Source organism: Pyxicephalus adspersus, chromosome 2 (assembly GCF_032062135.1).
Source record: "Pyxicephalus adspersus chromosome 2, UCB_Pads_2.0, whole genome shotgun sequence".
In the NCBI taxonomy this organism is placed as follows: Eukaryota; Metazoa; Chordata; class Amphibia; order Anura; family Pyxicephalidae; genus Pyxicephalus; species Pyxicephalus adspersus.
The window spans coordinates 4,734,449-4,750,218 of record NC_092859.1 but is presented as its reverse complement, the minus strand read 5'-3'; the positions used below and the strand labels follow the sequence as shown (position 1 = coordinate 4,750,218).

General features: G+C 39.2%; 2 protein-coding genes across 2 annotated transcripts; both read left to right on the top strand.

Annotated features, from left to right (window-relative positions):
• The first annotated feature begins 225 nt into the window (after positions 1-225).
• Positions 226-1,161, top strand: LOC140322253 (olfactory receptor 10A7-like). The gene has a single exon (XM_072398837.1). The coding sequence runs from the start codon at positions 226-228 to the stop codon at positions 1,159-1,161; it is 936 nt and encodes a 311-aa protein (XP_072254938.1).
• Positions 1,162-7,111: 5,950 nt separating this feature from the next.
• On the top strand, positions 7,112-8,056 carry LOC140322252 (olfactory receptor 5G9-like). The gene has a single exon (XM_072398836.1). It carries the CDS (start codon positions 7,112-7,114, stop codon positions 8,054-8,056), a length of 945 nt encoding a protein of 314 aa, XP_072254937.1.
• Positions 8,057-15,770: the final 7,714 nt, after the last annotated feature.

The following is a 15,770-nucleotide window of genomic DNA, read 5'->3' as shown; positions in this document are numbered from 1 at the left end:
TGTGTTATTAATATGGGGACACTGCAGTGTGTTATTATATGTCATCTTCAACAAACCTAGCCTGCATTGAATTGCTTTATTAATAATTAATAATACACTTTTTAGAATATTAGTAATGAATCATTGACATATAAAATGTGATAAATAAGAAACAAAATTTTTAATGTATAAAAATGTATTATTTCCATGAAAACCTAATTCCTATGCTTTTATTTTTAATAGAGAATGTGTAAGGGCAATCAAACTGAAGTAACGCATTTCCTACTTCTTGGGTTTCAAGGTCTTCATGAATTAAAAATTCTGCTCTTCTTAGTGTTTCTGCTGGTCTATATTTTCATAATATTTGGAAATATCCTCATAATTGTCTTGGTGGGAGATGGTGATCATCTCAAGATTCCAATGTTTGTCTTCCTTCAACATCTGGCCACTGCAGATGTCCTACTAACCACCACTGTGGTGCCATTGATGCTAAATATCATCATATTAAATGAAAAGAGCATTTCTATCAGAGACTGCATCACTCAAATGCATTTCATTTTCACTTTTGGGTTTGTGCAGTGTTTTTTTATTGCTATAATGTCATTTGATCGATGCCTGGCTATTTTTAATCTGATGCATTACACTTCAATAATGAGACCTCAAATTTGCTTTCGTTTGATTGGAGGGTCTTGGGTTTTGGTCGTTTTCATATCAACTGAGATCATTTTAGTAGGCCAGTTGCGTTTTTGTGGCCTCAACAACATTGACCATTTCTTTTGTGACTTTGGACCGACGGTAGAGTTAGCTACTTCGGATACCTCCCTTTTATTGCAGGTTGACTTAGTTGTTTCAGTTTTTATGGTCTTCTTTCCTTTTGCTTTTACTGTCCTAACCTATGCCATAATTTTGTTCACCATTCTGAATATGTCCTCCAACAGTGGAAGAAGGAAAGCCTTCTCCACTTGTAGCTCCCACTTAACCACTGTATGTGCATATTATGGGACATTGATCACGGTGTCGTTAAACTCAGCCAAGCAGACCTCCAACAACTTAAACAAATTTAGTTCACTTTTGTATATTGTTGTCACTCCTCTACTGAATCCCATAATCTACAGCCTGAGGAACCATGAGATCAAAAGAACTTTACAAATATCTTTTAGGCTCTTTAAGATCAATAATTAAAGAAAGAATAAAAATGAAAATAGTGCATGGGCAATATGGGCCCATGAAACTGTCCACAGGTAAACTCCCCAGGCTTTTACACTTATTGACCCAACCATGCTCCCTCACCACCATCTTTCTGCAACATCGAAGCCCTTCTGTGTCCTGGTGTCATGTCTTCAGAAATAACATCAAACCCATTATGCCAGTGTTTAACTCTAGTGACCGGACCCTCAGATCCGGGTAAAATTCTTTGTCATACCCATTAGACGGATCTAATTATGAGGGCTGTGGGAGCGGGGCTCGGGAAGTATACATGCTTAGAAAAGGTAGTGTAGTAGTACACGGTAAATGTTACAGTATATGTTTAAAGAAAATAAAAAATGCTTCCAATATAAAATGTTATTGTATCAGTGTGTTTTTTGGGTTCTTGGTCTTGTGTACTGATTTCACAGGATTCTATCTGAATGGAATATGAATCTGCTCCCTTGATTATATTAGTTATCTATCTGTTTGTCCTTTAAAAGTTACACATGGAAGTAGTTTGTCTAATTTATTGTTTTAAACAGGTACAGGAACCCTCAAAAAGTATGGAGGGGGGAAAAGAAAGGGGGGGTCCTCTATTAAAATAAATCTGCATGGCAAAGCACATGTGTTCTGTAGTCGTGTCTTAGGTGCCAATGGTGCTTCTCCATAGATACAATACATCAAGCACGATTTTTTAAAGTTCTTCAAGGATGGAGAAGATACACTTTCATCAGTGAGGCTGGGTGATCCAACAAATATGAAAGAGATCTGGTCCAGGATTCAAAACATTTGCTAGCAAAAAGCAAATGACTTTGAAGAAAACCATTCCAGGTTTGCTGGATCACCCAGCTTCACTGATGAAAATGTATCCTCCTCAACCTTGGAGAGCTTCAATAAATCAGGCCCATTGAGTCACAGTAGGGCAAAAAGTGTGGCATTGTTAAAATCATTAGTTAAAAACCATTTCAGAACCACAGTGTTCTGCTGCAGGCTCAACCATGGTCACAACCTTTGCCATTCAAGTAAATGAAAGTGGTTGGGGACCATCTTTTGCATGTTGCTTCTACTGCGGTTCTAGAAATTGACCAACTTGCTTTTGGAGCATGGTTGCATTTGGAAGAACCCCCTATGTGGCCAACTGGGCCGGTAAATTGCAATATCTTGCTTTTGTTTTGTATTACCATATGTATTACGAAATTGTTGTTCTCCATAATGGTAAACTCCACATGTCTCCTATATGGACTCAAGGGCCCTTCCATGATTATAAAGGCAGATCAGCATAATGCGTACCCCAGTCATCAGTTCATGGTGTGGCCACGCAGGGATGGTAAATGTGTTTTTGATGCTTTATTTTGGTTTTAGTTTTATTACGCTTAATACGCAGTTAAGAAATGTTAGTAGTTGCTGTTAGTAGTTGCAGCAAATGTTGCTGTTTTCCTAAATTCATCCTGAATTTTGCCCATTCAACTTCCTAATTTTTGTAATCAGAAAAGGTTTTTAATTACCCTACATTGTAAAAATCTCCCATCACTAATTTCTAATAATCTCCTAGAGCTTGAGTTGCAATATTTTGCAACATACAGCTCATAACTGACTGAGGTTTCAGTGTTTAATTATCAGTAGTTAATGGTTTTGTTGTCACTTAACAAAGTCCCTGGATATCTCTGTAATACTCTGTGTTATGTCTCTATGGAATTCATGTATATTGTTGATGTGCTAACAAAAAATAAATTGAGACATTTTTATTAGACACAACAAGAAAGTAGAAAAATAAAATGTATATATAGTATATTTATTCTTTTTAGTTCTTTTTTGGTCAGGGGGAGACCAGATTCTTTCTAAATCCTGAAAACATACTAGAAAGTTAATTGGCTTCCCCCTAAAATTGGTGTTAGACTGTTTAACCTCCTGAGTGGTAACCCCGGGTCACACTCGGGGTAGCTAAAACAGTGAAATACAATATTAAATAGAGCCTCACCTGATCCGCCGGCGTCCTCCCTCACATCCTCTGGCTGGCGTCCTCTGCATTCGATGAGTCAGCGAAGGTCCAGGTGACATCGGTATGTGCGGCCATTGCGTTGGGGGAGTGGCGGGAATTTCAAATCTATTTGTATTGCATTTAATACAAAATAACTGTTTAATGGAATACAGTGGATTTATATGTGTAAAAGCAGTACATTGTCTTTCATGAACATTTATTTTACAGTATATTATAATAGTATGAGTATATTTATTTATTTACTTTTTAATGTATTATTTTGACATGATTTTGTGTTTTCAGCATTATTATACTCATACTATTATATTATACTGTAAAACAAATTTTTATGAAAAACAATGTACCGCTTTTAGACATATAAATCTGGACAGAAATGAACCACCCAGGTTAATGACTATGGTTGGAACATTAAATTGTGAAACCCTTTGAGGGACATTTAGTGAAAAGACTTGTGTATTATAAATACAAAAACCAATATTATTCCCTTTCATATCTCACTCATACCCTCAAGTTTTCCCGTTGCCCAAAAAAATTGGCAGGGCAAAAAATGAGGTGAAATCCCAAATTTTTGTTGTCCCCATTACAAGAGTTGAGTGAGATCTTCCAATAGGACACCCGCTTTACTGACACCTGCTCTACTGTCAACAGTAAATGGTGAATTCCCATCCCCTTTCTTTTATTTATACTTCTTTATCTATATATGCACAATGGTGTTATCCAGAGAAGGTTACAGAATATTCGCAAAGACATCAGGCAGGCTGCACCCCTTTTTCATCCAGGATTCTATGGCGGCACATTGGCTCTGCTTGGAATCCATTATTCATCTGCAATAAAGAAAAATATTCTAAAACATCTGTACAGAGTTACTCTTCCAACATTTGAACAACCTATATTTTGTCACCAAGACCCAAAGTGAGCTCACGATAGTGATGAATCCAGACATCCCTATTAAAATTGAATCCTTGGTATTTTTGAATCTCAAACTTTGCCAGTTCACCAAGATAAATAAGAAACAACTTATAAAGATTTTTAAGTCAACTGAATCACAAAAGCCAGTTATTTAAGTAATGGATGATTCAAACCTATTTGTTTAAATAAAACATGCATTGACTAAGCCCACCTAAGTGTTAGGTAGATCTAATCTGACAGTTCTACGTGGAAAAAGATAATATGTTTTTTTAATCATTTGTAATTTTGACATTGGTAAATTAGTACCCTAGTACCCCTTCCCCATGGTCCCTGGCTTCCTATGCCTTTGAATTGCTTTTTAGCCTTACAAATGACTTGAATTGGATAAGCAATCAAACAATTTACCCCTTATGGTTTTCAATGGGGTTTCTCACAAAATCTTGTGGGCAATATCCACACCATTCACAAACCAAACCCAGGCACATTCATTCATCTCTGGGAGTGAAAGGGCAAATCTCCCCATTGGGACAAAAAAAGAAACTGAAAAGAGTTTTAATAACTTTAAACAGGTTTGATGGATCACGCAGGTCCACTGATGAAAGTGTATCTTCTCTAGCATTGGAAAGCTTTAATTAATTGGGTCCAATGTCTTAATCATTACAGGGCCAGTCCAGATAAATATGACACAAATGCCCACAGGGCTAAAAGATATGTGCCCTTATTAGCTACTCTTACCTTGAATACCTCTCCAGCCATCTTCGCTGTCCATTTAACTCCTGGTTCCCATGTTGTGCCTACTTCCTGGCCTGTAGCATGTGACTCCAGGAAAACCACCTACTTGCATCTACTAGGAGTAGAATCTTCTGCAGACGTGCTCCATCTGATGATATTTGGCATCTCCCATGCATTTCAGCCTTAAAATCTCTCTTTTGCAGGGTGAAGTATATGTTCCTCTGAACCCTGATCTTGGCTTTATCCTGTCCCAACCCCTGAAATTTGGACTACGCTACTGCTGCCTGATCATGTATTATGCATTGGTTTCACTATTGTCCAGCGTGCGCTGGTGAAGTGAGCATTGTAAAAAATGTAAACCCAACCTTGGCTTCTATTGTGTCCATGAGTTTGTTTGCCTGCTGTCATCATTTTAGCTGTGAAAAGGGCTGAAGCCCAACTCCAAACAGCTTTTCCCACAGCATTAAAGTGAAGTAAAAACAAAAAAGTGGTTGTAGCTGTAACCTCACATTGGGCCTGATTTATTAAAGCTCTCCAAGGCTGGAGAGGATATACTTTTATCAGTAAGGCTGGGTGACCCAGCAAACCTAAAATGGATTTCTCCAAAGTCATTTGCTATTTGTTAGCAAATGTTTTCAATCCTGGACCAGATCCATTCAAGGTTTTCTGGATCACCCATTGTCTCTGACTCTGTCCCCTGAAGTAATGCTAATCCACTATTAGATATCCACAGTTTTCAGGAAGATTTAGGCTCAGCACTCATAGAACCTGAAAGATTTGTAAAATGGCAATCATGGGCATTTGATAATGGCTAAGGACAGGCTAGAAAGAACATTTAGTGATTAAATGATGCCAATACCTAGTGTCCCATTTTGTCATTCCAACTGGAAGGCTGACAACATCTAGGGTCAGAAAAGCATTATTGGGCACTGGTCATTGGGCATCATTTAATCTCACACAGTGAGATTATACAGTCAAATACAATTAAGTGAGATTGCTTATACAGTCAAATAATATTAATTAGTCATATTCATAATGCTCAGGTGCCATGCTGGTATGCTCAGGGGGTTGTCATATCATTAATAAAATCCCTAGGAGCGCTCCCTTCCGACATGAACAGTATAAAGTCTCCTCCACACCTGACAATTATCTGAATTTGTCTGAGAAAACAGAAAACCGAACACCTCTGCTTTTTATCACAGAAAGTGAAGACTGTGAATAGGAAAAGATAACTTTGAAACACAGGTATTAAATGGCAATATTGAAAATATTTGTCTACACCGTTTATATGGCGGCAAGGTACATTGTGTTGGTTGATGCGTCAGTTCTTCTAGATCAGCCATCAACATTAAATGGTAACCTGGATCTCATTTTATCAATTGTAATGGCAGGGCTGATCTAGTTTTAAGTCTATTTAGGTGGTTCATTGGAGGACTAATATGAAATGCTTTATGGATCTTCAGAAAAAAGACACCACAACCACACCACATTTAAATGCCCATGAAAATGGGTTTTGAACAACCGGCCTTAATTTTAACGATATTCAGAACTTTGGGTGGTTCAGCATCGACTCCAAAGCTGTGAGCCTCAGTGTTACCTCTTGGTATAGCCTAGGGGCAGCACGGTAACTCAGTGGTTAGCACTCTGGCCTTTGCAGCACTGAGTCCCAGGTTCGGATCTCGGCCAGGGCACTGTATGAATGGAGTTGGCAGGTTCTCCCCGTGTCTGAATGGCTTTCCTCCCAAAAAATGCAGGTAGGTTAATTGGCTTTCCCCAAAATGGACCTTAGACTACAATAATGACATATGATCATGGTAGGGACATTAGCTTGTGAGCCCTTTTGAGGGACAGTGTCACAGTCCCTTCCATGACTGAGGTTAGAAGATCTGTGAGACAAGCTGCACGTGAGGTCTGACAGTCTCTTTGTTTTCACTTGTTTAAACTGGAACTCTACATATAAACAGCTAGTAGCTGTTACTACTGTGTACTCAAGAAAAGGCACCACTGACCTAAAACTGTCCCAAGTCCCAATATTACATTACTTTCCGTACTGGTTAGTAAGCAGATAACTATGAATTCCTAAAAATTCTGTAATATATTATTTTGTATTATCAAGGGCTGATGGACCAAAACGGGGCACAAATGGGGTGTTGTAGCCATTTCCTACTCTTTTTAAAACAAGAGCATTATGATAAAAATGAGATAAATGAATATTATGTAAGTGTTCTATCATTATACATTTCTATTTTTACAGGACAAAAAAAATACTTATTCAGTATCCTGGAATAGTGTAAAATATAAAGAATGTGTGAGTTCAACCAGACTCAGGTGACACATATTAAACTACTTGGATTTCGAGGTCTTTATAAATTCCGATTTTTTCTCTTTTTTGCTTTCCTTTTGACTTATATAATGATACTAAGTGGAAATATTTTAATCATTGTTTTAGTATCAGTTATTGATCAGCTTAAAATTCCAATGTTTTTCTTTCTCAAGTATTTGGCCATATCCGATGTCTTACTGACCACCACTGTCTTGCCCGTGACACTGGAGGTCATCATCAAAGATAAAGTAGAAATACCTCTAGCTGGTTGTATTACGCAGCTTTATTCTGCTGGTTTTTTCAGCTCTTTACAATGTTTTCTGTTTGCTATCATGTCCTATGATCGGTATTTAGCTATCTGCAATCCATTACGTTATCCATCACTCATGAACGCTTATATTTGTCTTCAGGTGATCATCGGGTTATATGTCTTTGTTTTTATTTTAGTGTCAAGTGAAATAATTGTGATATACAGATTAAATTATTGTGGCCTGAATTATATAGACCACTTTTTCTGTGACTTGGGACCAGTTGTTGAATTGTCCACCTCCGACATTTCTGGCTTGATGCTCCAAGATTTTATTTCTTCGTCCATCGCCATATTTCTACCATTTGCTTTTATTATTACAACATACATCTGGATCTTAGTCACTATTCTGAAGATATCTTCTGCTAATGGCCGAAGAAAAGCGTTTTCAACTTGCAGTTCCCACATGGCTACAGTTTGTGCTTTCTATGGGACATTAATCGTCGTCTACATGGCACCATCTGACGAGAGCTCAAGCTACATGAACAAGTACAAATCGTTGTTGTACATTGTGGTGTCTCCACTGTTAAATCCAATCATTTATAGTTTAAGAAACAATGAGATCAGGAGGGTTCTGCACAAAACACTGGTTAAATTTAGGACTTTTGCCAGGAAATAAGGAACTGTGGCTTAAGGCACTATCACATTCTAAAAAATGACATGACTCGGCTGTTTATGCTAAGCTGTTCTATTGGCCATTTACCAGAACTTGTAGTCTCTTGCAAAGCAAAGCTACCAACAGAATTTTTACATTTTTTTGGGTGTGTCTGATAACTGTATCCCCTGCCATATGCAGTGGTTACATCAGCTAGACTTTATCACTGTGATTTCCTGTAGTGATATATTTGGCCAACAGATGGAACCATCAGGAGCTTAAGGTACATGCAGGCATTGGACACCTTCTGGAGGTCATAGCTCTGCAGGATTTCAAAGACTCACAGACTGTGAGACGGGCAAGGAAAAACAGTATTCTTTTTTTAGGTTGTTCGCAAGTGTCCCCATTGCATTTCCATTCTGGAAAATTCCAAAATGTTGGAATCCCAATACTTTTACTGCTTTAGTGACAATGACCATCAAGAGTCAAACTCAGTTTAAACTTACCAGAGGTTAAACAATAATATGTTATACTATAATATGGCTATACGTACTCTTTAAAATCTGTGAAAAACAATCTAGTATTAAAACAAATATAGCAGCACAGATCTAAATCAAAGAATACCTCTTTAAGTACATTCTGGTCATTAAAGGGTTCACAAAATCTACTTTTTGAAATGTACAATAAAGGGTTCATAAAATCTACTTGAAATGTACAATCTAAGTTTGCCTTGCATTTACAAAATACAATTTTGTTCTCAGGTATATAATATGTCTTCAAGGCTTCAAGTAAATATTATGTCCTTAAAGCTTCAAAGTTTATATCATTTCACCTATTGGGTAAATGGGGAAAAAGTGGGGGGAGGGGGTTCAGGCAGAAATAAAAATACAGTACAGCAGTATTAAAAATATTCCAAACTTTTAATTCCATATAATAAAACCCAATAAATATACAACAATTCCTAATACTTTTTGGTGTCTCAGTTATAACACGTTTCACAGAAGATATCCGCTTCATCAGGATTTGAAATCAGATCTACAAGAAATTTTTGCACATATTAAACATTTTGTTATGTTTATTGGAAATGGTTGTGTTATTTTTATTGGGTTTTAATACATTGAATTAAAAGTTTGAAATATTTTTAATACTGCTGTATTGTATGTCTTTCTGCCTGAAAAGTCCCCCCTTCTCTTTTTTTTGTCATTACCCTACGTAACAATGAGATGTGGCAGTTGTTAGAGGAATGGTGAATTATGTCTGGGACAATTATACCATTAATATAATTAACATTTCCCCAATTAGCAATAACATTTTCATTTTACAACAATCTGATGTGCGCTTGCATGAATCTAATATGGATCTGTAATTAACACGTACAGTACAGAATATCCACTACAATAAATGCTCACTCACTCACTACTGAATTGTGCTGCTATTTCATTGAAGTGTAGTAAAAATAACAATACCTAACTCCAGAGCTAACTCCAATGCCGTAGGCACACTGTATCAGAGACCCACCTATGGGGCGCCATCATTTATTATTCAAAATTATGCAGAGAGCTGTGTTGACAACACCATTGTTAAGGTATCATGGTTTGCAAGAGGAAGTGAAGAAGTCCCTGAGCTTAAAGTAACTTGGGTGAAGGCATTGGGAGACTTTAGGTTTCTTTTTAACCAAACAGTTATGTACAAAAACCAGAGCGGATGCCACAGAGTAAAGCTACGTACACACTTCCAATTATTATCGTTGGAAAACGAACGACGAACGATCCTGCACGATATCTACGAACGATCGTATAGCACCGATCCTGCACATAGAGATAACGACACGATCGTTCGTAGATATTGTACACACAATAGATACGATCGTTTGAGCGATAGAGGAACTATGTGCATGACAGGAAAGTGAACGAACGTTCGTTCATTACGCATGCTCAGACCATGGACGATCAACGAACGATCGTACACACGAACGAATGTTCAACGATCGTCGTCCAATCCGATCCGCCGGTCCGGTCGTTCGTTTCCAACGACTTTCCTCGTTCGTCGGCGTCGTTGGTTACTTTTTTTACGAACGATTTTTGCCCAATCGATCGTTCGTCGTTCGTTCGTCGTTCGTTTTGAACGATAAAAATTGGAAGTGTGTACGCACCTTAACTCTTCTCCCAGATAAATAATCACTGACCCGGATGATCTCTTTGCTTAGCGTCTTCTGAGCACCAAGATAAAGGTGTACTTTACCCAACGAAAGGATACAACAATAGTCCTAACCTTTAGGTTAATGAAGAGAAGGACCTGACTGTCACACTGATAGCTTAGTTCTACAGATTACAAAGAGAATGGGGGTCACCATGTGTAATTAGCAATGCCCTGTTATCATTATGACATCCAAAAGGTCCACTGTGCTCTGGATATCAGGAGCTGTGTCAGCCCTCCTGATTCCCCCTGCAATGGTGTTCATGGATGATAAGTTTTTTTCTTCAACATAAAAGTGTGAAAGATGGCTCTGCCACCAACCCGCAGCGCTGTACATTAAAATAGGGGTTGCAAATGACAGATGAATACAGACTGTGACTCGGGAAGAGCAGACCTAAACCAAAGAGCTTACAATAAAGGAAGTGGGGTAAGTAACAAACAATAGGATTGGAGATATGTAGTGGTGGGAAGTAGTGATGGTTTCAAAAGACAAAAGAAGATTGGTAGACAAGTTTGAAAAAAATGGGTTTTGAGCGCTCTTTTAAATGAGCAGAAAGTAGGAGCAAGCTGAATAGGATGGGAAGACCATTCCAGAGAGCCGGGGCGGCTCTAGAAAAGTCCTGGAGCTGTGCGTGAGGTGAGGTTATGAGTGAGGAAGTCAGTTGTAGGTCATTGGAAGAGTGAAGAGGGGAGTATTTTCTTTTTACCAGGTCAGAAAGTAAGTGGGACAAGAACTGTGTAGGGATTTGAAGGCAAAGCACAGGAAATTGAATTTTATTCTAAGGTGAAATGGAAGCCACTGAAGAGAACTACAGAGAGATGCAGAAGAAGAAGAGCATGGTAGTGGGAAGGATGGATGAGTCTGGCTGCAGCATTCAAAACAGATTGTAGAAGAGCGAGTCAGGTTAGTGGAAAGAGGATGTTACAGTAGGCCAGAGATAATGTCAGAATCTCCCTAAGAGAGAGCATGGAATCACCCAAGGCTTGGAGTTTGACACCAGGTATTCACCAGGGCACCCCGCAAGGGGCGATGGGTCAGTAGCCTGGAGGCAACTGGGCTTTTTGCTGCTGGGGGTCACCCTATCTGAAGAGGAAGTCTGGAGCAGTGTTGGAGAGACAGGTGGCAGGTGAATGCAGTACGGGGCCAAGCGAGGGTCAGGGCAGGCTGCAGAAAGATGTGGTTAGATTCCAGGCACAAGTCAGGGCAGGCGGCAGACAGGTATGGTCAGACTCCAGGCACAGGTCAGGGCAGGCAGCAGACAGATGTGGTCAGGTTCCAGGCTCAGGGCAAGTCAGAAATTGCAAGGATTGTGATTGCAGGGTATAAAGGTAGATGGTGCAAAGTCACAGCACCAGCCTTCATTACAGCTAAGATTAAATAGCCCCTGCCTCTTTAAGGAGCTCCTTCTCCCTGTGCTGTGTCATTGGGAGCAAGACAGGAAGTTCTGCATGCTCCTTTTTTAGTGCCTTTTTCATTTTTCATTGTCTACATGATACTATCTGACGATGGCTGAATGCAAATGGATTTTTGGCTTCCTCAGGCCCTCCTCATTTTGTGTCTCTAAGTTGTCTGTGGATGACAAATTGTTGGAACAGATGTGATATTGGACTTTATCAATTCAATATCTGTATATTATTTGCATGGAACCTTTTTCACTAATATATTGACATTATATTTTAGAATATGCATGATTGCTCTGTTGACCGTATCCACTTGAAGAAGCAGCTTTTTTTTATATTTCAATATTTTTATTAATTTTTGAACACAATAAAAGTCAACATACAGTATATAAGACAAGACAATCAGCTTCAGTAACAATAAAAGATCATCCAATCAAACAAAACGTCAAAAGGAAAAGCTTGCATAAAGGACATACAATATTTTAGCTGATATTATTAGCCAATGAACAATTTTATAGCAAGGGGATCCGAACCAGTATAAACAAACAAAACAAGACAAGACCAGACCAGACAGGATATTAATGCACTAAAACCACCGAGGGCCTAAAACAAAATGAGATAGAAACGCATTTAAATGGGGGAGTTGGCGCATGGGCGGGCCAGCCTGATGTTAGCGTCTTGAGCTGGCTCCGCTCTACACTGGGACAGACAGGGCTGTAGTGGGCATATCAAGTGGCGGTTTGGGCTCCACGAGGCTCCCTGAGTGGGAGCAGTGCAGAGGGAGGCTTGCAGCAAGAAAACGGGGATGCTGACTCACGGTAAGAGCCGGCAGCCACGTATGGTAGCACAGGCAGCCTCAACATGTAGGAAAGCCGAGATGACGGATTCCTCTCCCCTCATGTGTCAGGAGAGGAGTGGTTGCTCCAGCGAACCAGAGATGTATACAGGGAGCTCTCCTTCAAAACTAGCATCAATTGTGCAACAACATGTTGCATACGGCATTGGAAAGTACTACTAAGAAAATTACTGAGCATTTTATAACAGAGCTAGGAAAGCTGGGCCTGCGTACAGTACAGCTAGAGGGTCGAGTAGATGATGTCACCACTGTGATAGAGGGCCATAAAGAGGACATTGAGTATCTGAAGCAGGAGGTATAGTTTTTACATCATAAATTAGAGGACTCCAACCTCCGTATAGGTGGTTTACCAAAAAGTATGATTGACCTTAATACAACAGTGATCACCCTTTTCCGTGAAATATGCCCTGAGATAGCGGTGGTAAAGTTGGAATTGGATTGCTGTAAGAAATTTTCCTGTTTCCCTTATCCCTTTTCTTGAATGTCAGCATCTCCACTAAGTCTCTATTAGCTAAATAATCACACAGATCTTAAATAACAAGATATTTATTAACAATGAAAACAGAATTAATCAACAATTATTCCAGTTAAGCTAAACAATATTCATATATAGACAAAGTAAATGATACGTTACGCAAAGAGTCCGTCCTCTGTACCCTGTACCTTTGGAAGAGAAAAGAGAGAGATTGGGGGCAGTTGCCCCTTTTTATACACCTCCAGGACCCCCGTCCACATCCAGTCACACCCATACATCCACCCCTTTCTCAGGTGTCCTCCCACTTCTGGAGACACCCTACTCCCAGGTGTCCACTGATATTCTCCAGTAGGTGGTGCTGCTGTATTGAGGGCAAGTCCTTTGAGTTGGTCCTGGCTTTCTTGATGTCATCCTTCCTTGATGTTTACACACCTGCCAGGATATTCCTGCTCACAGAGGTGTTATCTCAACCTCCCACTGTCATTCCTAGAGGCTTTTCAGAGTCAACCCCCAACAGGTTCCACCAACAGCCAGTTTGCATATGAGTGCTAATTTCATGCCACCCATGTTGCGCATTCCAACAATTGTGCACACCACAAGTTAGTAAAACCAAAAGTTTATGGTCCACCAAGGGATATTGTGGTAAAATTACATCACCTTTATGTTAAAGATGTGATAATGAAGGCAGCCAGAAAGAACGAACCTCTCACTTTTCAAGTTCACTACCAACTTTTTATGGCTCCAGCAATGATATTGTGCGGCAGAGAGATTAAACCATTTCTCCAGATTCTACAGAATCAGCAGATCCCCTGTAGATGTGGTTAATCCTTTAAATTGCTATTGACATATGGGGGCAAGTTACAAGTTAGCTCTTCGCTAGAGGAGGCCAGAAATTGTCTTCAAGAAATGGTACTTTATGTTGGTGATGAACATGGGAAACCAGGCATTATGGAAAACCCCAATCCTCCAATATCTCCATTATCCGCTATACATCAGCAAAAGAGGACTAAGAAACGTAAGGCCACATATTCACCTAAACGCCTGAGATCCTCTCAGAGCAGTATTTGAACATTTGTTTTAGCTTCTATTTTTTCCCCATTTTCTTTTTGGGCTATGAAAATAATGTCAATCTATAAAGTATGAATGCTTACTTTTAAATAAATATATTATTCTGATGAGCTTGAATTTTAACCTCCTAGCTCATCTGGGATGTTAAGCATTTATCTGTTAGGAGTAAAAACAGCCTTTTAAAATTGCTAGTTAAATATTTGGAGACTTGCTTGATGTTACTCAGTGTTTATTATTGTGCCTTGGTCCTGTTGTAGAAGTCACTGCGCATTCCTATAAGTTGCCAGGGATATCCCACACTAAATATTCAGGGGTTATGCTTGACAACATTTTTGGGGCAACAGAAAAGAATCTGTCTTCTCTTGTTCACACTATTTTATTGTATTATCAGAAAGGGCGCATGTGGGGCGAGAGCAGGTCTCGGCTCTACACACCCTGGGCGCATATTTAATGTATAGTATTTAGTGTATTGTTTGTTTGGTGCCTCCTTTGTCTTGGTCTATATCTTTTTTCCTTTTGTTTCTGATGTTGGGCAGGCAGTGTACTGTACAAATATCTGTGATAGGAATAGGATACATATGAATAGGTGTTTGGAAAATCTAGAGAAATGGTAATCTCCATACTCTCCCCAAGGTCTCAATTCCCCAGTTAAAAGGTCACAAGCATTTCATTACTTTCATACACGTAATCAGATGTATTATGTCTCCATGACACACTTCTCTACTTCTTGTCCAAAATATTTTCATGTGGCTTATCCTACTGTTTTTAAAGCAAATGCAGCTGTAAAACATAGAGGGGTACTCACTGGTTTTAGGAAAACCGTGTCATTCCAATTGGACAGAGAGGTGGTAGATTAAGATGGCCGATACTTTATATTGGTTGGAACATTAAATGACGCTAAAGTGACACTGGTGCCTTATTATGCTTGTCATGATGATCAACTATGTTTTTTTGTACAGCTGATAACTTTGTTGCATAAAAATACATAAGGCTATTTGGGGATGTGTGGTGTTCCACTAATACCACGTATACATTTAAAAAAATATCTATGTATTATGTTTTATCTGTGGATGTTACACTATCGAATAAATTGCTTGAACTGGTTAGATCTGAAATGTTGTCAGATGTGTGGAGGGAGCTACACCCTAAAGAAATGGAGTACACATATTTCTCTCATCCCCCATCAATTATTTACCCATATAAACCATATTTTAATACATCAAAAGCACTGCCTTTTGATGTTTTAAAGCACTGGTTTTGTCTTGTGATATACTGGCGGCTTCATGGTCTGATCATGACGCAGTTTGGGCCATGTTGTCTTCCCTGATGGTCACTTAATGATTCCTTGCTCAGTAACCCTGAGGTGGATCAAAAACTACAAGGGATCTTGGTTGAGTATTTTTCTTTAAACCAACAACCTATGACATCACCTTCCATGCTATGGACAGCACATAAGACAGTTGTACAAGAACGGCTTATTCAGAATAAAAAGAAATGTAGGGCAAAGATAATGAAGTTAGAATCCAAATATAAAGAGCCGGGTATTCAGTATAAAGCCTCATTAAATAAGAGTATTGTCACAGATTCCCGCAAGTCCAGGTCACCTGTGGCTCCTTCCTGCTCACCTTCCTTTCAGTCCCCTGCTGCCAGCACCACCTCCGCCTCTGGATCCAGCACTCTGTTTACTTCCTGCTCCAAGCCAGGTGATTATCTGTCAGCTGCTCCCTTGCGAGAACCAGAGT

Excerpts from the sequence above, each read along its gene's own strand:
- LOC140322253 (XM_072398837.1), top strand. The coding sequence starts at position 226 with ATGTGTAAGGGCAATCAAACTGAAGTAACGCATTTCCTACTTCTTGGG.
- LOC140322252 (XM_072398836.1), top strand. The coding sequence starts at position 7,112 with ATGTGTGAGTTCAACCAGACTCAGGTGACACATATTAAACTACTTGGA.